A 25,898-nucleotide genomic window follows, 5' to 3' on the forward strand; every position below is an offset into this window, starting at 1 on the left:
CATGCTGCTGAGGTGCTGTCTTTCTGGGTGATAGCAAAAAGAGAGCCACCAGACTGCAAGCTGAGGCAGCCATTTCAAGGGGTAGAGCACACCGGGCCCAGGTGTGGCCCATCCCACTTAACGACCCTCCTGCAGACAGATGAATAAAAGCAGCAACAGCAACAAGAAGAGCTGGCGCAAAGGGAAGGGGTCATCACACTAGCATGCCTCTTAGGACGAAGTATTCAGAATAATTACTTGAATCTTAATGATAAAAAGCAACATGACTGCATTTCTAAATCACTTTAAAGGGGAAACTGCATTGACACAATCACAAACGTATTCATACAACAAATTTGAGTTCTGTGCATTGAGTTTATTTCCCTACCCTGTGCACACTCACATTTTAAGAATGGTGGCAGGTCCTGATGTATCCATCTACTTCATCTGCTTTCACAGCCATCAGCTTTAATTTGCTTGAATCTAATACATGAGTAATAACTTGAACTTTTAATTAAAATGTTTAGCTTAATTTGAATTTAAGAACAGACCAACAGTGTTTTACTACCAGGACAAGACTTGTTGTAACAAATTCCCTAACACTCTGTTGCCAGTTCATTGCGACTGCTGACCAGGAGACTATCGCAAGCCTTGTTGTTTAGAAGATTTGGCTCTCGTCCCTCTGGACTTCATACCTGTCCACTTTTTTCACCTGTAAGTCTGCTGCTTGAGTTTTATTGTGCAGTGGTCATGGACAAAGAAACCATCAAAATGTCATAAGATATCCCTGTCCTTAACAAGTGCCATTTTTACAAAATAATCAGTGTTAAATCACTTGATTAACATTTACTGAGTGTACATTTTTGAAAAAATGACAGTCCTTTGCGGGGCTTTATTTTGTCTTCCAAGAAGCATGTCTTGCAGATGACTTATGTTTGCGCAAGTCTATCCACCTTTCAGCTCTGCATACTCCTTTTAGTGATAATGCAGTAATGACATATGAAATGGCAACTGCTTGCAAAATCTAAGTGTTACCTTGATAATTTTAATACAAAAGGCTGAATGAACTTTTCTGACCTAAACATGTTTTAGTTTAAAATAGGTTTGTTGGATGACAAATGCCACTGCATCAGTTCTTTCAAAGTTGGATTCTCAGTACAGTGGAAGTAATTTCCCTTTCCTACAATGTGTTACATAGCTGTTTGCTTAATAAGAAAAAGATGCAAATTACAAAATAAATTTAATGAGATTGTATTTTGACTGACACTGTATATTCTATTTGCTATATTTTATGTATTTAATAAATTAGAATCATGTTACAACATATTGTGTGTAGACTATAAGTCATTTTTACTCAAAGCTATGTTATTTGAATCAAAGTAGATGATTTACCGTTACTGTATCCCATAAAGATGTACTTTGTGCAATTTATTCATAATTTCATGTCCACAAATTAGGTCCTCCCCGCGCAAAGTCACACTCCCCCTGTCTTTCCTCCCTTTTCCCTCATCAGAGCTGCATTCCTGCTTCCACATAGGACTATACCATTTAGTGAAGCGGTCACAGTTAAGCCCCTCTACGGCTCAAAAGCTTTTCCATATAACATGAATTCATATTGAAACAAATTTTAAGTGATGTATTTCTGCATCTTTCTTTTCCAGCTTCACAGACAGAGTTTGTTCAAACCAGCATCCCCCTGCTCTGCATTTAAAGTGGTCCGATCCCTTCTTCTGCCATGTTGGATGTACATATAACCTTTGCAGTTGCTGGAGTTTCCCTATGAAAGTTGCGCGTTTGTCCACATACAAACATTTAGAGAGTGATTAAATTTACGTTTTCACTAAACATAAAATATAATCAGTTTTTTTTTTGTAGCAGGAGCAAGCGTGGAAAAACCCTCACATCCTTCCCTGAGTAAGCGGAGATGATCCGATGGCAGGCCACAGCAGCCGGAGCTTGCAAGGATTTTTTTGTTATTAGTATTGAATACTGAGCCCAGTCTTGGCAGAACTGCATCACATTGGGTTAACTAGAAGATTCTGAAACCATGAACAGCCACCCTACTCCCCGTAGGGCTGTTAACGTCGGCTCACTGCTCCTGACCCCGCAGGAGAACGAATGCCTGTTTGGCTACCTGGACAGGAAATGCGCCGTAAGTTTCTCCGTGTATTTACCCTCTGGTGCAGGTGCATGTGCGTGCATCACAAATGATTTTAGAAGTCCTTGCTGCATCTTTGTTCCTCAGTTTAGAAGTCCTTGCTTTTCCTTTTATCATCCGTCGCTCAGTTGTAATGAAGCAGCAAAAATGTGTTGGGACACCACTGTTGTGCTCTAACGGGGAGCATTGTGTAACAATGAAATTTGTGACCTTTAGTTCTCGTTGAGGTACTGCTATACGTGTAATTTGCTTTGTTCGGTCATTGAAAGTATTTCAGTTGTATGGCTCGGGTTAAAGGCCCAGTGACAACAAGGTAAGCTGTCAACTTTTGACATGTACAGTAAAGTCTTGAAAGCTGGACGTCAATTACTGCTATTTATTACTGTATAATTGCAGTAAAAGTTAACATAAAACACTAATTCATTCATTTACTATATATTTTTTGATATAAGTAAAAAAAAATTAAAAGTTGAAGCTTAAGTATTTTCAGGGTTAAAATTGCCAAATTAACTTAATAAGTTAATCTCTTCTAATAGCAATATTCATAATACTTTCTGGGTTTTGGACTGCTGAATAATAATAAAAAAAAGATAAATTTTTACTATTCTTTTACCATAACACATCTTATCGTCTAACATAATCATCCAAAGTCGGTCCTTGAGGGCCGCTGTCCTGCACGTTTTAGATGTTTCCCTGCTCCAACACACCTGATTCAGATGAAATGGATCTCTTCAAAAAATTGCTAAATTCTGCACAAGCCTGCTAATGATGCATTGATCCCTTGAGGACTGGTTGTGGACATCCCTGCTTTATCATATGATTTGGTCAACAGACATGACAGTGACTTTTTTTAAAAATTATTATTGTCACTGACTTAAATCAAACTGTCAAATTATGTCAGATATATTCAGTGTGCAGTTTCTCCAGTGTAGATATTTAATATTTTATAATTTGTGTAAACATAAACTGACCAAAATTTACATTTATCACCAAATTAGTAATTTAACAATATGACCGTGTACTTTAGGTGGAGCTGCACCTATCCCCAAGAGAACATGGTAACACACAAGATTTATCTTTAGATGAATTTGATCTTTAGATTAGATCTTAGGTCTTTTTTTATTTTTACTTTTCATTTTTTAACTAGCATGATTACTCTTAAACTCGCTCAAGTTAGTCTAACGATCCCACATCCATTATCACTTTTTTGGAGGGTTTTCCTTCATGTGATTTTAAGGTATTGCTTAAAATTCATACAGCAGTCCAGTGTTTGTGCTCCCTTCTGTAAAAATGTTGGAAGAAGAAGTGGTTGCTGTGCATTATTGCCTTCATCAGTTACTGTCTTGTGTTTTCATCCATCCATCCATTTTCTATACCGTCAATCCGTTAATTGGGTAGCGGGTGGGCTGGAGCCTATCCCAGCAGTCCTTGTGTTTTCAATTTAGTTTTATTTATATGGCACAAATTTACTCCGAATGTAATTTCAATGCACTTTGAATATGCAGTTCAGTTCAGTTCAGTTTATCAGAATCAAATTTTTCAAATTCATTTAAATCTAAATCATTCTAATTTATATAATGCAAACTCATAAAAAGTTACCTAGCTAAGAAAAAACAAATCAAATATCCATATGTGCATTTAAAAATGTATATATGAAGCTGTTTTTTATACAGTTTAAAAGTTCAGCCTGTTGTATTGATGGATGACAATAAGCTCACAGAGCTCAAAAAGCTCACAGAGCCACTAAATATTTGAACAAAAAGACACAAGTTTTAACTTGAACCACCTAAAAATTGTACCATTACCTAGATAAAGAAGCCCCCTTGGATTCAAATATGTGGTGTAACCTGATCTGTGAGGAGGTGGTAAAATGTGGGACAGGAATAGCAGGTTATTATGCAGATGCTGCAAATTTTACACGCTACACTCAAAGTAAGCCTTTTGGTACAGCACCAAGAAGTAACAGATCAGAACATCCATTTAACTTAAGATTTGGCATTGTAGATTTTTACTAACCAATAAGGATGTATTTACAAAGTAATTGAAATTTAGGACAGAATATCAAAACTAGCAAAACAGCTGAGATATGATTGTGAAAACACTGGTTTGTTCATTCTCTAATCGCTTTGTATACAATGTCATTACCACCCAATGTGTCACACTCAAATCCTTTGCTGTTTTCTAAAAACTTTAACCTTAAGACAAGTCGATAAACCAATACAGACAAGTGTTAAAATATTAGTATTTGCAGGTATTCTATCTCTAAATAACTTGTCAGAAATATATCATAGGTGTTGAGTTTAATTTGTGCTTTAACAATAAATTAATGCTGAGCCAATGTTGTATCCTATATCATAGCCTGCACTACAACTTCACCTCTCAGAAATGTAACTATATCCCATGGCATCACAGACTGCAGAAGCTCGTGTTTGAATCTTTCATTTTTGCTGATGGATTTCTTTTTAAAGTTCTTGAAAGAAAAAACAACACAATTATTGCTGATGTTATGTATAAGCCTTCTAAAAATATTTGACTGTTTTGCTAACCCAGTAGAAAGTCTCTGGCAGATATCATGAAAAGTTTTAAGAAATACTACAATTGACCTCAAAGTTTACAGCTGCTTTCTCTACATGTTCTGTATAATTGCTCCTATTTAGGTCAAAAGATTTCCTTGACATCATTAGTTTTTCCTTATTTATTTTCTTTCACATTTTCTTTCACTGCCAATCATAAAGTTGGCAAGTTAAAATCTAAGGGTAAAAGTTGCATCAAAACACTCTTTACTATATGCCCTATTGAGGACCAAAACTGCCATAATCAAAATTAGATAGATAAATAAATATACGAGGAAATTAATAATTGAATATACATATTTTTACATTTTCCATTTATTCATCAATTTTGTCTTCAATTAATTTTTTACTAGCTTTATATTTATTTCCATATTTTCACTTTTAAAAAAAAAATTAATTTCCACATGTATTCATTTGTTTATTTTCCCACTTTTCCACATTACTTTTCTTCACCCTTTTTTTTTTTCAATCCAGTGTATATTGGTCATCTACGAGAAACTGTATCAACCAATTAGCTCTCAATAAATCCAGAAGAAACCAACCTGCTCTGTGGGGTAGAGCCATTTGGTTTGCTGTGGATGTATTGAAAGGTGATTGATTGATACTGTTTCTCGTAGATAACCAACCATGCTTTAGACAAAAAGTTGGTAACGCCCGCCATACACCGCCACACCATACACTTGATTGGGGGGGAAAAATGGGTGAATTAATAAAGGGAAAATGTGGAAAAGGGAAAATAAATGTGGAAATAAAAAATAAATATGGAAATTATTAAAATTTGATGATGATTCGTTATTAAAAATTCAACTTATAACTTGTAAAGTTAAATTTTTAAATATCACCTTAGGTACAGCCAAGGGTTCAAAATGTAATTATCTCACAGAAACTGTGATTAGTCAGTATGCATTTTGGCAGATTCCAGTCTCTCTTTTTTATGATTTGCTTTCAACAGTGGTGCCCTCTTCTGTCATCTTCCATAAGTCCACTTTGGCTCAAACACCAATGGATGGTGAGATCTGACATTGATGTGCTTTGACCTTGGAATTAAACTAGAATCTCTTTGGAAGTTGTTCTCGGCTCCTTGGTTACCATTTGTCATCAGTTTTCCTCTTGCTGCCATGTCCAGGGAGGTTGGTCTTGTGGACCTTAATTTTCTGATGTGCAATTGTAGTCACAGGAACATCAAGCTGCTTGGAGATAGTCTTATAGCTTTTAACTTTAACATGCTTGTCAATAATTGTTTTTCTTATCTCCTGAGACAACTCCATCATTAGCTTTCTGTAGTCTGTGTTGAACATGGACCACATGATACCAAACGGTACATTGACTCATTTTCTCCCTTAAAATACGCAGACTGACTAATTACAAGTTAGAAGACACTTGTGATGCTAATTACAGGAAACACCTTATCATGTCCAACATGTCCATATGGTGAAATTATATTCAATAATTTATTGGGGTACCTCTCATGTATCTTTCCTCTTCTCTGATGGCTGCTTTTACCATTGTCACTTCTGCTTTCATAGATTTTAAAGTATTTGTCCTTTTAATCATGAAAGGAATCATACACCTGCTAATATTCACCATCCTCTATCTGTGTATTTAGACCCTGTGTTCAGCGGTGGTCCAGGTGTATGCCGCTGAGCGGAGCTGTAGCTGGGTCAAAAGGTGCTGTGGAGTGGCCTGTCTGGTCAAAGACAACCCCCAGAGATCCTACTTCATTCGAGTCTTTGATATCAAAGTGAGTGAGACCACACTTGCTGAAAAGAAAGTTCATCACAGCCAGTATTTAATCTTATTTGTAACCTTAGTTGACAGATTGTAAAGTTGTAAGTTGATATATCTGCCTTTATTTCTGATGTCACAGTTGCGTATTTGAGCTCTTATAACGTTAAACACAACCTTAACCTATTTAAACATGATTCTAAAAATGTTCAGTCAGCTCTAAACCAGTCCCATATTGTGGATAACCCAGATTTTGGCCAACAGATAACAGTCTCATGGATCTTTTTCTTAATATTTTGTTAATCAGGTCTGCATAAACAGCTCAGAGTTCACAGGGTTGATTAATTAATTTTATTATTTTTCTTGTTACTTTTGACGAGATTCAAATAGGCTTAATGTTTTTATTGAGTGTTATCATCCAATATCCCAGATGCCACCAGTTAAAGTGTGGCACCTTTATAGCTAATCTCAATATGAAACTTTATGCATCCATCTCTAGAGCAGGTTATGTTATGTCTAGTTATATGTTGGTCAAGAGTTTAAGGCTCTATCTGGTGATTACTGTAATGCCCATGTTTTTTATGGTTGTAGTTCTTTTTATAGTTTTTAGTTTACCTCAAAGCTAATGTTTGTAACTACGGTGTACATTCAGCACTTAGAATCTATGTATTCAATTTTGAATATTAGATGATCAGTGCTTTCTTAAAGATCATTGTCTTTATCATGAGTGACATGAATGAGTGAAGTGCTGAATGTACACCGTGCCAAACTTCCCAAGTATACTGATTTATCTAGTTGGAGCAGTGATCGATAGAACCAAACTGAATTTACCTGTTGATGAATCAATGGAGGATTTGGAAGTCTACAATGAGACATTCTATCACAAAAACAACGTTATGCCTGACCATAAACATACAACCAAACAAGCACAGGCTAAACCAAGTTCCAGCGAATTGGAGGATACTTCAGCGTGTGACTTGAGTGAGTCCATGACATTCATAAAACGCCAACTCAAGAGGCTTGATTTACTCGAAAAGTTGACAACAGATGTTAAAGAACTAAAGCCTTTTGTGGAATTCAACAATTCACTGATCAAGGTGCTAAAACCTGACAATGCATTACTTAAGACTGAAGTGAACAACCTCAGAGGCAGAAGGCAGAGCTATTCGCTTCTCCAGAGTCCATCCCCTCGGAAGGACCAAACCCAACCAACATTATTTCTGAACCTTAGAGGGAGCCACCGAGGCTACAGCACATAGCCTCCTCAGTCACATAAAGACAGACGCATGATAATGACACCAGCAATGCATCCCCGTTGCCATGACAACTGTTGAACCTGGAAGACAGTGAATGACGTCTTTTCTTTCTTTCTATTCCTGCGGTCCCTCTTCTGTCTTTCTCTTATTCTCTTCTATATTTTCATTTTTCTCTTATTCTCTTCTTTTCATTTTCTCTTGGGAATTGACCTAAATTCTGCTTGTTTTAATGGGTAGGCCTTCTGCCTCATATATCAAGGCCTGTATCTCTGTGCTTTTGGATTGATGGTCTTCTGTCCTCAGATAAATGTGTGTATTCAGCCTGTGCAGAGAACACACATGGCTTCAGTAAACACTCAGGAGACGTGCTGCATTCTTCAGAGCTTTTACTGATATACCAAATTCCTTATTTTGTCAAACTGTAATACAGTAAAAGAAAAGAAAAGAAGAGCATTCAGTCTCTATACAAATGCATAAAGGAAACATTGAACATAAGTACCATGTAAATGATTAATTCAAAGTAATAATATTAACCACAGGTGGACATAATGTATACATACAATAAAAAGGCAAATGCTACATGCTAATATGTCCTGTGTTAACATATTGTCAACAACAAGATAACAGCGAGCTTCCTCCATTTAAGTACTCATCCATATATTAGGTTTTGGACACCCTCCACTTGTGATGAACCTGTAATCCACTGAGGTTTTCTCAAGAGTGGCGCAGTGCATTCATATGGAAAGCATCCATATCCAAGGATCCATCTTCTGGGAGATCTGAATTGATCTGTTCATGTTGCTTGCTGCCCTGTGATGGACTGGCGACTTGTCCAGGGTGTACCCCGCCTTTCGCCCAATGACTGCTGGGATAGGCTCCAGCCCACCCGCTACCCGACTGACGGATTGACGGTATAGGAAATGGATGGATGGATGGATGTTGCTTGCTTTTCAATCTACAGCGTGTGACACATTTGAAGATAACACTACTGATGGCCTTTTTCCACCCACTGTCCAAAAACCTGCAGCCCTGATTGCACCCTCAGTAAAGTGTCTGCCCTGGTGGCGTACTTGTGCGATTATGAGCTGAGTTATGTGGTGTTTACTTGGAATGAGTGTGTGTTTCGTCTGTTGTCAATTGGGCTTTTGCTAACCAACCACCGACATTAAGAACTGCGTTAGTGTGTATGAATGGACTTAGCTTGCTAAGTGGACTTTGTTTGTGGATGGACTACATGAATGATGCTGGCTTTGTCCTGCTGGAGTTGATCTTGAGTTATGTGCTTGTTACACTTGTACCATCCATGACATGTTCTCTCTGGTACACCTTTAAATGACTTGGCAATGTGCAGCAACCTGGTGATGGCATTTAATAGGTGACTCAAACTGGAGAATCTCTCAAACCTGTCAGTTCCAAGCTTTCCTTTCGACAGAGAAGTGGCACAGGACACCATCTCTACACGTAGTTCAGCGTTGTTTTCAGGGTTAATGAGGTCAAAGGACTCTTCCTAGATTTAACTCTGGCCCCTGGGTCGGTAAGGAGGGCGAATCCACCGAGCCACGTAGAGGGGCTCAGCGGGCAATACACATGTGGCATGTGACGTTGGTGTGTCTGGGTCGAATGCTGATAACTGACAATACGACGCGTTTAGTGAAAGGCTTGTCACTGATTTCAACTTTAAATGAGAATTGGTCTGTGGAGAGGTTCCAGCCCAGTTGTGGCTGCGCTGCATGGATGTATACCAGGTGTCTGCCAGGAATGTATACTGCTACCTGATTGGTTTGTGTTGACCGACGCACTCGCGAGCTGACCCGAGGACAGACTACAGTTACGACTCATTCACTGATGTAGACGTTTGGACTTGGGCTGAGTGGACCGGCTTGAGAGGCTAAAGGCAATGTTGACTGACACTAACGTAAGCTTTTCGTGACTAGCTAGCTCCATTATAGAATCTAAGTCAACAACTTAACGTAAGGTTACGTTACGTAATTTTCGTAATTTCCCTGTCATGTGTCACAGGACATGCTATTTATATCAAAGAAGTAATCTTAGTCAGCAAAATTGCTGGGCATTCATACTATTATGGTCCTTTTCTTTATGGCCTTTCTTTCTTTCTCTGTCTTTCTTTCCTTACTATGTTTTAAATGTTAATTCATACTGACTGACATGAACCAAGGAGTAAACATTGCTATCTACAGCCGTGAGGAAAAATTTAATTGAAATGTTAAGTTAAGTTAATGAACTTAAAGACAACCGTTAAAGACTGAACACAAACAAAATTTTGTAGTAAAATGTAGTATGTAGTAAAATATGCAGCCGAAAATGGTAAAAGAAAGCAAAAAAAGCTAATCACAGACTGAAAGCGAGATGGCCAGAGCTGAAGGAATGAGCCCACGGGCTTGTCACGGTGCAGTTACGTCTCCGCACCCTGGTACTTGCCAAGGAGATGACTATAAATGACTTTGCAGGCGGCCTTCTTGGTGTTACCACTTCATGCGACGCAACCGCCTCTCTATCAGAGCATGGACAGAAATGTCAGAAACTGCCAGCAGACTTCCAAGCCAAGGTCTACAGTTTCCGTGAGTTCATTGAAAAGGATTTTGTGAAATAATACATTTCTAACAAAATACAACTTACAGTCCCGTGCGACTTGTGTTTGTTATGTTTTTTTTCCTCTTCATGACGCATTTTTTGACTGATGCGACTCCTACTCCGGAAAATGCGGTCCTATATTGTAACTGTAAATACATTTGCCTTTCCATTTGGAATCTAACTATGTAAACAATTTATAGTATATACTCTGTGGGTTAGGGCAAGCCTGTAGATTATTTTTCTGAACTTGTGAAACACTCCTTTTCTACACTTGGCAGAAATGTGTTTTTTTAAATCAAATTTTGTTACAACATAACATCTGAACCAAGTGTGAACAACCACCGTTCTACCAATTAAGCTATAAGTTAACCCTAATACTAACAGTGTTTTTCCAGAATGAGTGTGTTGGGAGAGAAAGATGCTGTGGGGGTCAAACAACTGAATGCAGGTATCAAGTGCAGCTGGAACTGGTCTTGGCTTAAATTAGAAGGAAAAGTCACAATGAAAGGACAAGAGCTGTCTATTCATCTGTCAGATGTGTTCAGAAGATCAGTAAGCAGGGGTTTGCACGGTGCTCTGTCAGAAAGTGAAAGCGGGCCATGGAGACACTGGTCCAGGCAAAGAAGAAGAAATGAGAGTCTATTGAGTACTGAACCATGTATTGAAACTGTGCTGTTGCACATTTCATTGGAGAAGTTGCTAGTCTCGTTTCTAAGGCTATGGTCACACTGCAGGTCTTAATGCACAATTCCGATTTACTGCTCAAATAAGATTTTTTTTTGGCTGTTCACATTACCTCTTTAAATGTGGCCTGTCTACGGATTGCTGTGTGAACAGCTCACGTTCCTGAAGTGACCCGCATGCACAGTTGATCATTGATGACATCAAACATAGACCACGCCACAATGGTGTTTACTGAAGCGACTATGGCAACGGCAACCGGTACTGTAGTACTGTATGGCTTAATGCTAAAAATCAGGGCACGAGACACTCATTTCAACAAGTTCTAACGCTCACACACTACATGGTATTTCTCACGCTGAAAAAAAGTATAATATAAATTTCTCTGGCGTGTCGCTATCACTATGGAAATGGCAGGAAACAAGCACGTCTCCCATGAGTCTGAACAGAGCAACACTAACAACAACACTAATAATAATCTAAGTAATAAAAGACCTGTACAATCCGCCCGGGCGGAATTCTCATTCTTTCCTTCATTCATAACTTGAGAGCCCTGCTAAAAATAGTGTGTGGCGGCAGCCGGGAAATCAATTTTCAATATGTTGAAAGAAGAGGAAGAAAATTCAGATGTTAATGATCGCTCAATTGCGGAGCGATAACTGCCACATCCGCACAGAGAAGTATTTGGATGCGGAGCAAGGAGTGGTGGTTACATGGAGCAGGAATTGTTCCAGAACTTTAGAATGTCGAGGAATGCCTTTCATCACATTTGTCAGCGCCTCTCCCCAAGACATTCAAGAGGAGACACGTCGTTCAGGAGATCCATCTCCTTAAGAAAGCGAGTGGGAGTGGGGCTATATTGGGTAGCAACGGGGGCGGGTTACCGCACCTTGGCCAACCTGTTTGGCATCACAAAGTCCTCCGTTTGCGCTATTGTGCATGATTTCTGCAAAGCTGTGCACCAGGTCCTCATGCCTGACTATATTAAAGTCCCCCGGGGAGACGATCTCTTGGATGTGCTCCTAGGCTTCAGAGGTGGAGTTTCCCCCAGTGTGCTGGGGCGATCGACGAGAGCAGTGCAGCACGGGTCAGAATGACGTCAAAGTCGCATTAAATGCGACCTGGCTGTTCAGACTGCGGTCGCATTAAAAAAAATCTGATACGTATCTGATTCAGTACCACATTTAAAAGTGGCCTGATTCCGATTCGAAAATGTCAGATTCAATGCGACTTGTGCTGTTCACACAGCCAAAAGCAAATCGGATATGGGTCACATATGAGCGAAAAAATCAGATTCAGGTCACTTGCAACTGCAATGTGACTGTAGCGTTATACAGCATAGTTGTCGGTCTTATTTCTTATAACGCATAATGAATATGTATAGATACTTTATTATACATTCACACTGTCCTGTAACTCTGCTTGATTTTTCTCTCAAAGTGCACCAGATTGATGCTTTTAAATATAAAATGTCAAAAATTTTCTTCCAGGGGACCATGCCCCCGGACCCTCCTAGAAGGGTTGTATCCTTCTCACCTTTTGCATCCCTGACCCATTTTCATACCTGGACCTAGGAGGAGGAGAATAACCGCTGATGGATTTAGTGGCGGTATTTGTGTGGTTACATGAGAGAGGTGAGGATGAGCAGCTGCAGCTTCTGGGGTGTAGGTATCTCAATCCTGTTGTGTGGAATCTGGTTACATTTGGTAAGTATTGTCAGTGGCATGGGCCCTTTTCCATTAACACCCTCAGTGATGTTGCTAGGTACGCGTCCTGCGTCCCTGACACATTAAAATCTGAAAGTACGCAGTAAATTCACTATCCATGCACTTCATTTTGTCATGGAAAACGATACATTTTTAACAATAACTTGTGTTTAAAATCACAGTAACTAGCAAAAAGAAACCTGTCAGCGGACCTGACAAGCGACAGGTTTCTTTGCATGTTTGCACACTAACTCAGCGCAGACATGATCCCCTTGAGTACGGTATCGCGACATGCTAGTTTAGCCGCTACAACAACGAGCCGGTAACCGCGGATTTCATTTCAACAATAAAGATACAAACTTCTTATTAGTAAATAAATTCACGTTTTAACTGCTCTATGCTGTGTTCACTCAGGTCGATGATGTTTTAACGTCTAGCGGACGTTATGAAATAAATAAAACATATTCCAGTGGTGGCTGTGTGGCAACGAAAAATACTTTCAATGGCGGTAGCCATTTTGTTATGCTCAGACGGCGTCTGCTCATACATGCCCACGCGATCCCGTTTTTCCTTGAGCAAGAAGGAAAAGTAGAGCGCAAAAATGCCATCTAAGAAAAAGATGAAACCTATCTCTGGCCAGAAGACTATTGCATCTGTATTTTCTGCACCAACATACATGAATATATCTGCTAATTATAGCCACATCTTACCATATACCACCATTAACAGAGTTTAACACTACAATTTAATAAATATAAGAAATAGGAAGAAATACATTTTTTTAATTGGGAACCCATTGAATTTCCCATGGACCCACTCAAATCACCACCTGTGGGTCTCACTACATTGAAAACCTATCAACATCACTGCACCTTCAATGATAAAGCCACAAGCTCTACGCTTCATTTTGTCCATTGTGCGAGAGGGCTTCAACACCTAGATTGAACAATGCTTTGGCCATCTAAAATTGTAGAAATTTTCTGAGCTGGGGTACACATTTGCAAATTCTAAAATTTTAGAAAAAGACTTTACTTGTAGTCCTTCTCCACATACCTCAGTGTAGTTGGACAAGGTCCAAGGCTGTTAGTGTGTCAGAGTGCATGGCTGAAATGTGTGCCTTGTTGTTGCATTCTAAACTATGAATAATGCTTTTACAGTCCTTTGCTTTGTGTTTTGTTGATGAGAGACACTTCATTCTGTCTTCATTCTGAACCCTCTACATTTGGCAAGTGAGTGTGGCCTCTTGTGGACTGGACACTGTTTTTTTTTAGTCAAGAGAGTGAGCGTTTGAGTTATTGTTGTGTTTTGTTTTCTATGAGTGAGGGCTCTGAAACGTTTTTGTCTCATTGGTAACCTTTCTACTGTCACGCAGTGCTGTGGTTCTGAAGAATGAAGCTGGAGTATTCTTTTTGATTTTTGCTTTCTTTAGTAGTGAGTGTGGGAAAACTCTCTCTGCATTTGAACAGGGAAGCTTCGATAAATTCTATAAGCCGCATTTCCTGTGCAGCATTTGCCATAAATGCTGAAGACCTGTTTCTGGTGTGCTGGCTCAGTGGTGAGCCAGTTAGTGAGTAAAATCAAGCTTTTCTCTGCATTTCAGATTTGAATATTCAGTGGCATTGCAAAACATATTTTTTCCATGCTATATAAGTCTCTGGTCTATTATCAAACACTGCGAGCCCTGCTGTCAGAAGCTCACGACGTGAGAGGAGGGCAGCAAGCTCTGATATGTCAGTTTGGAGACGGGCCGCCATCCACTCTGATGTGGTTGGGTGAATGAGCTGGTGAAAGTTTGGATTGCCACACAGGTGGAGAGCTGGTGGGGCAGCTGCTTCAAACCCTTTTATGTCCAGCATCATGTCAAGAAGAATGATGGTCTGAATACTTTATGGCCATAGAGCTTCTCTTGATGCTCAAGTACTACTTATTTACTCATTCATTTTTTTAAATTAAAATTACATATTAATGCTGAACAAGGAAAAGGGGAATGTAAAGAAAAGACAAATTAAACTGAGATACAATGGAATAATATAAGAAAACAATAATATAAGAAAAACAAGACAAAACCAGAGAACCAGCTGTGGAGAGTATTAACAGAAGACATCCTACGGCCTCTGTGGTGAAACTAGGTGGAGAACCATCAGTAGCACCTACAAAAAGACAAACCAATAAAAACAGCAACAACAACACCAGCAGCAAGTATATGAAAACACAACTGTGGATACAGATGATTAAAACCACAGGATGGTTTTAAATGCAGCATGTCAGTGAGTGAATGTGCATGCGAAAAATATGGTATAGGTTTTACATGAATTGTGCTCAATAGTGGGTGCAGAGGGCTACCACCACACCCTCCAGAAGCAGGCAGAAAGGCCCCCAAGATCTGGGCAACCAGCAGCCCCCACGGAGCACGGAACCCAAGGAGCCCACTGCGGGGACAACCACGTGCCTATCCAGAAGACAATAGAAGGAAGCCCCAAGGCGGAGCTCCCACGACCACAGTCACTGCTCCCCAAGCATGAGTCGAGTGCAGGACATCCAGTAATTTCAGCTATTCAAAAAAATTATAATTTTTTAGAAAATCTATTCAGCTAGATATGAGTAAACATGGGTGTTAAATTTCTAATATCAAAATAGTGTCTTTACTGAAGTGAGCTGAAAGCAGTGACCCAATATGAAGTAAAAAGAAAAAACATTGGGGGTTTTTTCTAAAAAAAAAAAAAAAAAACACAAGCAAGAATTCAAAGTGTAGGATGTTTGAAACGGGCAAATAAGATCGGTTTAAACCTATGAATTTTTGAAAAATTCATCTCATCCTTTTGCAGGAAGGGAAAATCATATTTGAACAAGAGCTCTACCACAACTTTTCCATCTGCTGCTCCAGACCCTACTTCATCTCATTTCCAGGGGACGTAAGTGTCCAAATTTTTGATAGCTTTTTTTGCCTCCAAATCAACTGATCTCACTAATAATGGACTGTCACACACACACACCATGTGCAAGTTTGTACCATTTACTCTTTAGTCTTTCTCTTGTTTAAATGAAAGATGTTATTATAACTACATAGTCTCATGTGGTTCGTCTTTCCTTCAGAGCTGTCTGATTGGTCTGAACTTTGCTAGTGAAGAGGAGGCAAAACGATTCAGAGCAACAGTCGCTGACCTGCTTAACCGACGGCAGCGGAAAACGGGTGAGATGCACAGTTCCAGATTTTCTTCTCAGCTGTTGTGACCTTTAGTCCTCCTGGAGAACTCACTACTTCTGTTAACCTAACCTGAATCTAGGTCCCAAACCAGAATGCCATACTCAAGTTAAGGTGTATCAGAGACCATTGTATATATTATTAGAAATATATAAAATAAAACACAAATAAGTTTGTCTGTGTTTGCCTTATTTGTGTAATTCTATTTACACAAATAAGTTATTTTTCAATTATGAAAAAATGGTCCATTTGATAAGCTAATGAAAGTAAGAATGGCCTATATTTTATTACCTTAAACATACAACAAAAATACATGGGTCTCTCGCACTAACATGCACACAATTTAAAGCAGAGCATAGTTGAAAGGAATAGATATGATGAAAATAGATATATATAAAGATATAAAGTATCATATTTTCCACATCATAAGGCGCACCTAAAAGCCTTAAATTTTATATATATATTTATATATAATCTGGTGCGCCTTATGTCTCCACCGGATTCCAAAATCTGTCACGGATACCGCCATTTTGAATTTACCACGGGGAGCGCCGAGCATTCATTCGGGCATTAAGCCCCCTCCGCATCACTCACCGCTCTCTACCACGTTCACTTTTGCCTCGCCTCTTCGCTCTCGTACATTGGAAAAGAATGGAAACTGGCTATTTCCGTCGCTCGCTTTGCGTTTGGTGTGAATCCAGGGTCAGGCGAATCCCAGCCATTCACTTTGAATGGGGCGAAGATTTTATCAAGCTCGTACTTAGCGATTGAATCGTGTCATCATTAATGCTTTTCCCCATGTCCCAGTGAGTGCCAGTTCTTCAGTCTGAGATGGGTGATGCAGACCGATGTGCAATTTATAAGTGTAAAAACGACCGACGATGTTGTCCTTGACCGTTAGACCATTTCCCTCTGACACAGGGACCTAATACATACACTACGTGTGCTGGCAGCGATAAACCAATCAGAGAACATTACATAATATGTACGACTTATAATAAGGTGCGCCTTATGTATGGGTGAAGTACAGAAATGGACCCCATAACTGAGGGTGCGCTTTATAATCAGGTGAGCCTCATAGTGCGCAAAATACGGTAAGTAAAAGTATTTTAAAAAATGATGGTGCACATTTTGCACATTAGTATGTTGTTGATTATTGCAGTATAAGTTGGATTGACTTCAGCTCACTGAAGACGCTGTTTCATAATCTGGAATTGGAATTGGCAGTTAAGGCTCATTAGCATCTTCCAGATGGCAGTAGTAAAAATTGGTGATTGAAAAGGATGATGCAGGCTCTTCTGAGGTAGCTTATCCTTCAGATAGGGCAGAGGGAGTCCAATGATCTTTTGAGCCGTGTATATATATCCCTCTGGAGAGCTGCTCTGTTTGTTGCGGTTTATAATTATTCTGGTGCCATTCTTGGGTTGGAAGTGGGTTGATTTGATATTGACACTGTGTTTCAGAAGCAGTCTTTTGAAGGTCTTAGTTATGATTTGAGTGAGTGTGCTTGGTCTGTAGTCATTCTGGGAGCTGATTGCTTTGGCACCTGGATAACTGGTGTTGTTTTAGACTGGTGGGTAGAGTAGCACATGGTTGGCAGAGGTTGAAGATGCTGTTAAAAACATATGCGAGCTGATGAGCACAGTCCTAGAGTACCCTGCTTGTGATCTCATTTGGAATTGCTGCCTCCTTGATCTTAAGATTTCTCCTGCACATGTAGTTGACAGACTACAAGATTCTTGCTTCTATCAAAAAGGGTTCTCCCACAGTATGTAGATGAATTATCTATAGCTGAGTATAATCATTACTTTCAGCAAAACTGCTCTTTCTGAATGTACTTGTAATGGACATGGCACAGATTCCTGTTAAACATCTTCATGGTTTAATACTCTGTTCACAACATCATGTTAGCACTGGTCTACGCTGTATCTCAAGGCTTATTTGAATGGATGAATACAGCCAACCATTAATCTAGAGCTACACTGCAGACTAGAGTCTTTGCTGGCAGTGACAATAAGACCAGCTGGTCTGATATCAATGGGCTCATTGGTAGTATTAGAGGGGGATTACTCACTACAGTCAGCACAATCCTCCAGAAACATCCAACACTTGACATGTTAAAGTACGAGGACATGAGTTTTGGCCTGGTTTGGGACATTTTTCCTATCTATCTCTACTACTCTGACCTCGGTGTCCCCATCTCTCATTCTGTCTAACTGTCAGTCTTCCTCCATGTACTAAACGCCTCTGCAGTGAGGCCTCTTTTTGGCTTACGTCCTGCTCCTCTCAGCATGCTAGCACTTTTGAAGTGCACCAAATTATAATGATGACTATGCAATGACAAGAAACACCACTTACGGCAGCTGTAGCTCAGGAGGAAGAGCAGTCGCCCACCAATCGGAAGGTTGGGTTCGACTCTGGCTTCCCCAGGATACATGTCGAAGCGTCCTTGGGCAAGACACTGAACCCCACGTTGCCCCCCCAGTGTATCATTGGGGGTATGAATGTGTGTGAATGATTAGAAAGCACGTAGTTATGTGTATCTTAAGACGTGCTGCATGAGTGTGTGTGAGTGGGGTGAATGTGGCATGTAGTGAAGCACTTTGAGTGGTCAGTTAGACTAGAAAAGCGCTATACAAGTCCATTTACCATTTACTGAGCCGTCAAACATTTGCTTCTTTTTTTCTTCTCTTGAAAAAGATATTCCAAATGTTCTTTCTGAATACTGCATACTGTGTCAAAGACATGAGGCAGCATGTTTTGTCTGACTGCTTCAACACTTCTAATACTGCTTTCATTGACCTTTACTAACTAAATCTAAATATTTTGGCTCTTGAAATGCTCACCTACTTCTTGCCTTTTTACTTAAACAAAATTCCATACATTTTAAAGGTTTTTGACCCCTGCATGTTGGGAAACCTAATTGTGTTAATTTTTCTTTGTCAGAGAAAAAAGTTCACCTGAAAAATGGTAAGTTGAACTTTTTTCTATTAATATTGCTGCTTCGGTTTTGCAATCAGCAATATCTTGAAATCTTCAATATCTATCAGTATCTCTAACTTTTCTGTACTTTAAAAAATAAATAGATAAAAAATTCCAAATCAAGCCTAAAAAATTCATATCATGAGCTTGAATACAAGCATCCAGTTCCCTCACCCCTTCCCCCTGCATCTACAAAACAAAAGAAATGCAGCAAGTTGTAACACACAAAGAAAAGTTTAAGTTATAGACTTAAAGGTTTCTATTTGAGACAAGGGCGTAAATTTGCATAGGGATCATAGGGACAAGTCACAACCAAAGCTTGGGGAAGACAGTGTTCCCTACCAATAATTTTGATAATATTCTAATATAAAAATGTTTTTTACGTGATGCATTAGATATAATATTTTTCACAAACTCATTTGTAGTATTAACCATTTGCAGAGAACTATTTTTCGGACGTGCCCTCTCTTCACAATGTTCAGTGTAACCTGCGTTGCAACAAGGTTAAATATGTTGCCATTTCATTGGCTGAAGGGTCAGCACATGAAGATTAAAGCCCCTCGCGTGCTGTGTGGCAGAGTTGCTGTAAGACTCTGTGTTGATGGTAAAATATCAGATTGGCTGTTGCAGACAGGTTAGTAAATCCTCCCATTAATATTTTGTTTGATCTCAACATTTTTGCCCGTGTTTCTGCTTTGTAAATAGAAAATGTCACCAAAAAAGAAAAGAGACATCAAAGGTTATTTCCCCATCCAGAGTAAGTAGTAGCTAACTACCTACACTATGCTGACCTTCTAGGCTAACGTTGCCGCTATATAAATAAAACTGAACTGAATTTAATTGAATTTGACATAATGAGTGTGATTCACAAATTCTGAAATGCACATTGGTTGTTCTAGTTAATTTCTGCCTTTTTAACCATATTTATGTGTATCCATACAACTAGTTTCCAACAGGGAACAGCAGGTTCTTGCTAATAAACAACTGTTTAATCTACCTCAGATTAGATATAACATGTTTTTCTCCTTGATTGAATTTCTATCAGGTATGCTGTTACATATCTCTGAGTTCCATCCAATAATAAATTATCAACCTGCATTCTAGGTATCCTTTACAGGAAGTTGTTGATCACTGACTGGTGTCCTCACAGCCACAACAAAAATGGACCTTAAACAATTACAATTATGCTGCTTTGGACTTACAATTACTGCAGTTGTACACCTTAAGTTTCCCACAAATGCTATATGCTGTAGAACCACCATTGACTGACATGTACTTCCCTTGAAATTTAACTCCATATTATGAGAATGCACACCACAACAACTCTGGTCTACTTGGTGTGGGTTGTATGTGTATCGTATGTATCGTATGTGGCACACTGTTTTGCCTGAGTATAATGCCCCCTGTCAGTTTAATAGTTTTTCTGATATTAATAATAACAATGGCACAATAAATTAGAAATATTCTGCTCATGCACATAATGAATACAGTCAGCTCATCACAAAACATAGCGTCGCAAATTGTCTCTTGGACATCCTCAAAGAACAACTTTGTGCTGTCATGGATACTCAGGGTCTGTGTCCTTGAATATTCTGATGGGGATTCCAGGTAAATAGATTAATAAACTGTATGAAATAATTGTTTATACAGGGTAGGTCAGAGATGAGACTCTGATTTAAAAGGAAATGTTTCCGTCTTATCTGTGTGAGAATTACAAATGCCAGCAGACTGCAGAATGGCAGTGCGCTGTTCACTGAGACATTGACAGAGTTGTTTCACAGACTGCCTCAATCACATGCAGGTATATAGTGGAGTCTTTTGGTTAATCTGGTCACCATATGTAGAGCACATGGTCTGTTCACATTAGACTTAATCTATAATCCCCTCAGTCTCTGTAGCTGGTCAGCTTGTTTTGTATGGACTTCATTTTTTCTTTTCTCAATGATTTTATATAGCTAGATGAATGTGCACATTAGTCATCTCTAAATTGTATAAAGTCAGAGGACAAAGTAAATATTTATAGGACATTAATCACAACAGATATTCTCCAAGTCTAGATGTGTCATCTGCTGCTAGTTTGTCATTTAGATAATTGTTCAGTTATTTAGGTTTCAGTTTTTTATTTTTTATTTTTTTTACTCACTAATGAATTTTAGAAATCTGCCTAGGCTTTTTTGTGTATTTAAACGGTATTAAACATAGTTAGACGTGTTTTGTATCAGACTGGATCAAAGAGAAATGGAAAACAAAACAGCACTTTAAAGTTGAAAGTGACTTTATGAAAGTGACTGAGTAGTCTTTTTATCAGTTGTTCACTACCTTTATTCCATATGATTTTACAAAAAATGTTTCACTCCCTTTGTGTCACCAGCCAAACAGATGCGTGTGCATGCACAGAAAGAATAATCTTTCAAACTTAATTGGCCTTAGGCCTTGAAAGCGTTTCCAAAGTCATCACAATTTCTTTTTTTTCATAAAAAAATCTGACTGACTATGTCCGAGATTATGGTTCTCAGCCCGAAGAGGGTGGAATGCTCTCTCAGGGTGGGGAATGAGATCCTTCCCCAAGTGGAGGAGTTCAAGTATCTTGGGGTCTTGTTCCCAAGTGAGGGACGAATGGAGTATGAGATTGACGGGCAGATCGGTGCGGCGTCTGCAGTGTTGCGGGCTCTGCACCGAACCGTCGTTGTGAAGAAGGAGCTGAGCCAGAAGGCGAAGATCTCTATTTACTGGTCAATCTACGTTCCCATCCTCACCTATGGTCACGAGTTGTGGGTAGTGACCGAAAGAACGAGATCGCGAATACAAGCGTCCGAAATGGGTTTCCTCCGCAGGGTGTCTGGGCTCTCCCTTAGAGATAGGGTGAGAAGCTCAGTCATCCGGGAGGGGCTCGAAGTAGAACCGCTGCTCCTCCGCATTGAGAGGAGTCAGATGAGGTGGATCGGGCATCTGGTTAGGATGCCCCCTGGACGCCTCCCTGGTGAGGTGTTCTGGGCACGTCCCACTTTGAGGAGACCCCGGGGAAGACCCAGGACACGTTGGAGAGACTATGTCTCTCGGCTGGCCTGGGAACGCCTCGGGGTACCCCTGGAACAGTTGGAGGAAGTGGCCGGGGACAGGGATGTCTGGGTTTCTCTGTTAAAGCTGCTGCCCCCGCGACCTGACCCCCAGATAAGCGGTAGATGATGGTTGGATCGATGGAAAATCTGACTGGCCACCTTGGGTTTCTACTCCTTTGATCAGGAATGAGATGTGATATTTGTGGCAGCCAGCTGGAAAATTCATGCAGGTTTTCAAAATTGGATGCATGCAGGACTTCTCATAATGTAGTACATCGCACATTTCTACAGATGCAACTTTCTCCTCAATCTCTTGTTCCTCTTTTTGTGTAAGAGGTGAAAATATTTTTACAGTTTAGAGAAGCAGCTCTTGTTGGTAACTCTTTTATCAAGCTGAAGATTCTTTACAAAAAACTGACCCTAAACATAGCTGGCTTTAGTGGAAGCTGTGTGGCAGGTTCTAAATTCCAAGAATAGCAGGAAAAGCACAATTAAAACTCTGTAATAAAGAGCATTTACCTGTATGCTAAATTTGGAGCACAATGGAAATTGAATTTTTCAGGAGCAGCACTTTTAGCTTGTAAGATGACCAGCCACATTTGGTTAGCTTCAAAAACTGAAATTAAGCCAGTCATTATTAACTGCCTTCAAAAACCTTGTAATGATGAAAAATGAAAAATTTACCTACTTATGGTTTATTTCTTCTGCAATGAACTGTGGAGCCATGTCCTTTTTTTCTCCTCATTTTTTTTGCTCTTTAACAGAAAGCATTGTATTTTTGCTTGGAATTACAAATACCCTGATAAACTAAAGATATAAGAAGATCTTTACCTGATACCTTGCTTCAAAAGTTTTGAATCAGGAGCTGTTTGACCAAAAAGTACTCACTTAGATTTTGGTCTTTTTAATCTATATATACTATAAAAGTACACATTTTGATACCCAGACTTCCAGTGTCTCCATAATTGAGAAACACGCACCATGTCTATCCTGGACTTTGCGAGATGGCTGATTCAAGGAAAGCCTCTTGGTCTGGTTGCAGAAATCCATCATTTATGGGGGGGACCAGGGATTTGGACTGGGATTTGCAAGGGATTAATGGTTATGTCAGATGTTGCTACTGAGTGTGCAGATTATAAGGAATTCGAGGACTGAAAGAAGGAAGAACTGGTCAACTGGTCGATCATTACAGCTCAGTGTAGACAGATTAAATCACTGTTGAAGAACATGGAAACAAATTTTACGACAGCCTGTTGCCATAGTTATCCTGTATGTCCTCGCGATTATTAAAGGCATGTTGATAAAACTGTGCAAGAGTCGGGGAAAGTAATGATCCATAAGTACACTAAAAACCAGACGAGAGATGATGTCTTCAATACCTAAAGTAATGTATATAATATACTTTTGTTATTGTGGATTTTCAGGAGATTGTCTAATTTTATATGTAGGTCATACTGCATCTAAGACAGGTGCTGGGACTTAAGTCAGTTCTGTCCTTCTGTGGCCAGTTTAGATCAGTTCCATCAGGCCCTCAGAGAGTGGCTGGTGGTTAATGTTCATATCTTGATGGATATGTTGGTGAAAACCAGTTAGAAAGTTCCAAAGCACCACAGGGTAACATCTGTGCCGGGTACCAAATTTCAAACAACGTATTACTGTAGTGGACAGTCAGACTGTTGAATTTCAACAAGACACGGGGCTGTGAGGTTAGATAATGAAAGTATATTGAAAAAGTTCAGACTGAAGACTTGTTGGCTGTCGGGACTTGTGGCGATAGCGTCCCTGTCTGATTTTTTTAATACATTTTTTTCCTAACTTGCCTGTTATGATTATTAAAGTCATGTTTCTCCATTTAAAAATTTTATGTAGTTATGTCCTACTGGTTAACACGCTGAGCCATACTCAAATTAACTCATTTTTCTTATTTGGTCTTTGTCACACTGAAAAAAACATTTTATGGTTATTAAGTTATCATGAAATGTCTTCAATATAAGTTCAGGAAAACAAAACCCTGAAGAGTGAAATGTTGCATAGAAAAAAAATATCTTTTTCTAATTTAAAAATCAGTAGTGGATCTGAAAGTTCAGATTTTGTTTCAAGCAGCTTAAATGAGAGTTGTTCTCCTAAATCTTTCTCTCTTCCACTCACATTTTGCAGGTCCAGCTCTGCCCATGGCCACAGTGGACATAAAAAACCCAGAGATCAGCAATGTACGATTCCACAACTCCCACAGCCATCAGCAGCCGTACCACCTCAACAATATGCTGAGCCAAAGTGGCCTAATCTGGAAAGACAAGAAGCCCAAAGGCAAGAAGAAGAAGCTAACCAAGGCCGACATCGGCACGCCGAGCAACTTCCAGTGAGTTTTACCTCATACAGTTAGTTGAACATGTAATTTTCATTCCTTCATAGGTTTTATTATAATTTTTGGTTTTCAAATTTTATATTAGATATGATATTGTCCATTAAATTAATTATGATTGTTTGAATAAGGAACTTCAGATGTTTACTTTGCTGTGAAACACAATCCAAAACAATGATATTTGAGATTCAAGTGACAAAAGTCTGAAATAATTGATTTTGTTTTACATTTCATCTCCTATGAGAGTAACATCATGTTAATATATCAAGATTTATGCATCAATTATATATTTGTTAATGCTCAAGTTGGAGGACTTGCAAGAGGCTTTATAAAAATACAGTTTTGTCATTAGTTAGCATCCGCACATAGCTGTTGACATGTACATGCTTAACAGCAGATGTATATTTATTTATATGTTAGCACGTGTTTATGATCTCACCACATATCTGTCCCGTCTTCTTCAGGCACATTGGTCACGTGGGTTGGGATCCAAACACAGGATTTGATGTGAGTACCAGCCTTCACGCACGCACGCACGCACGCACACACACACACTCTCTCTCTCACACACACACACACACACACAGGAGCACAATAGTGACCTGTCTGGTGACTACATGATGAAATTGCATAATAGGCTCTTGTTGCTTCCGGCCCATCTTCACAAACGTCTCTGTGTCTGTACAGACACAAAGAGCTATTGTACACTTTGTTATGTCATATAAATATTGGATGTAAAAGAGCTCACCTTTAAACTCACTGCAAGATTCCTGACAAGGAGAACTGTTTCTGTAAAGAAACTCTCTTTTACATGCAGAAGTGATTGCAGTGACCTCACAGTTCAAATGAAAGTATGTGAGCTTTCATCAATTGTAAAAAGGAAAACTTTTTTTGTTTTTATGGCTCTTTAGATAATAAAACCTTTCAAATTGTACATATCAAGTTGGTGTACAAAATATTCAGGTAGCAGCATCTTATTTTTGTTACTTTCACCATAAAAGTGCTGCTCAGAGAGTAATTCCATGGTCATATTAGCAGTGCTTTGGTCTGTTGCTAATTTGATCTCAGGAAGCCCACTCTCAACCGTGAGAAAAAAAATCATAGGTGATTTATTTGGTATGACCTCAGCTGCATTGCAGTGTATTTTAAAATGTTGATTCTGTTGTCATCAGCTGAACAACCTGGATCCTGAACTAAAGAACCTGTTCGATATGTGTGGCATCTCAGAGGCTCAGCTGAAGGACAAAGAGACGTCCAAAGTCATTTATGACTTCATTGAGAAGAAGGGAGGGGTCGAGGCGGTAAAGAATGAGCTGAGGAGGCAGGGTGAGGCCACACACACACGTATGCTTTTGATGCGTCATATGATCAAAATTCTTAATATGGTGGAGAGACCAGTCCTGACCAGTATTGCTAATATTGTGATTTATAATGCTGCAGATGTGTGTCACATTTCTCCTTTTTTTATTTTTTATAAAAAGAAATTATCAAAGAAACATGTTTGAGGTAAACGCAGTTTTCAACGTATAGTATACTACCAAAACTATGTAATTATTATTTGGGAGGGTTTTTTTTGTTTGTTTTTTTTTTTGGTAAAGAAGAAGTTGCACTTAAAACCTTAAC

At 39.2% G+C, this 25,898-nt stretch overlaps 1 protein-coding gene across 1 annotated transcript in view; it reads left to right on the forward strand.

Annotated features, from left to right (window-relative positions):
• Nucleotides 1-1,684: 1,684 nt before the first annotated feature.
• Nucleotides 1,685-25,898, forward strand: part of wasla (WASP like actin nucleation promoting factor a) — a 33,444-nt gene continuing 9,230 nt past the window's right edge. The window contains 8 exon segments of the mRNA XM_072386473.1: nucleotides 1,685-2,131; nucleotides 6,317-6,451; nucleotides 15,496-15,582; nucleotides 15,764-15,860; nucleotides 18,819-18,842; nucleotides 24,071-24,272; nucleotides 24,740-24,782; nucleotides 25,448-25,601. Of these exon segments, the coding sequence (XP_072242574.1) occupies nucleotides 2,027-2,131; nucleotides 6,317-6,451; nucleotides 15,496-15,582; nucleotides 15,764-15,860; nucleotides 18,819-18,842; nucleotides 24,071-24,272; nucleotides 24,740-24,782; nucleotides 25,448-25,601 (847 nt within the window). The 5' untranslated portion in view covers nucleotides 1,685-2,026.

Source organism: Leuresthes tenuis, unplaced genomic scaffold (genome assembly GCF_036924035.1).
Source record: "Leuresthes tenuis unplaced genomic scaffold, fLeuTen1.0.hap1 SCAF_5, whole genome shotgun sequence".
NCBI lineage: Eukaryota > Metazoa > Chordata > Actinopteri > Atheriniformes > Atherinopsidae > Leuresthes > Leuresthes tenuis.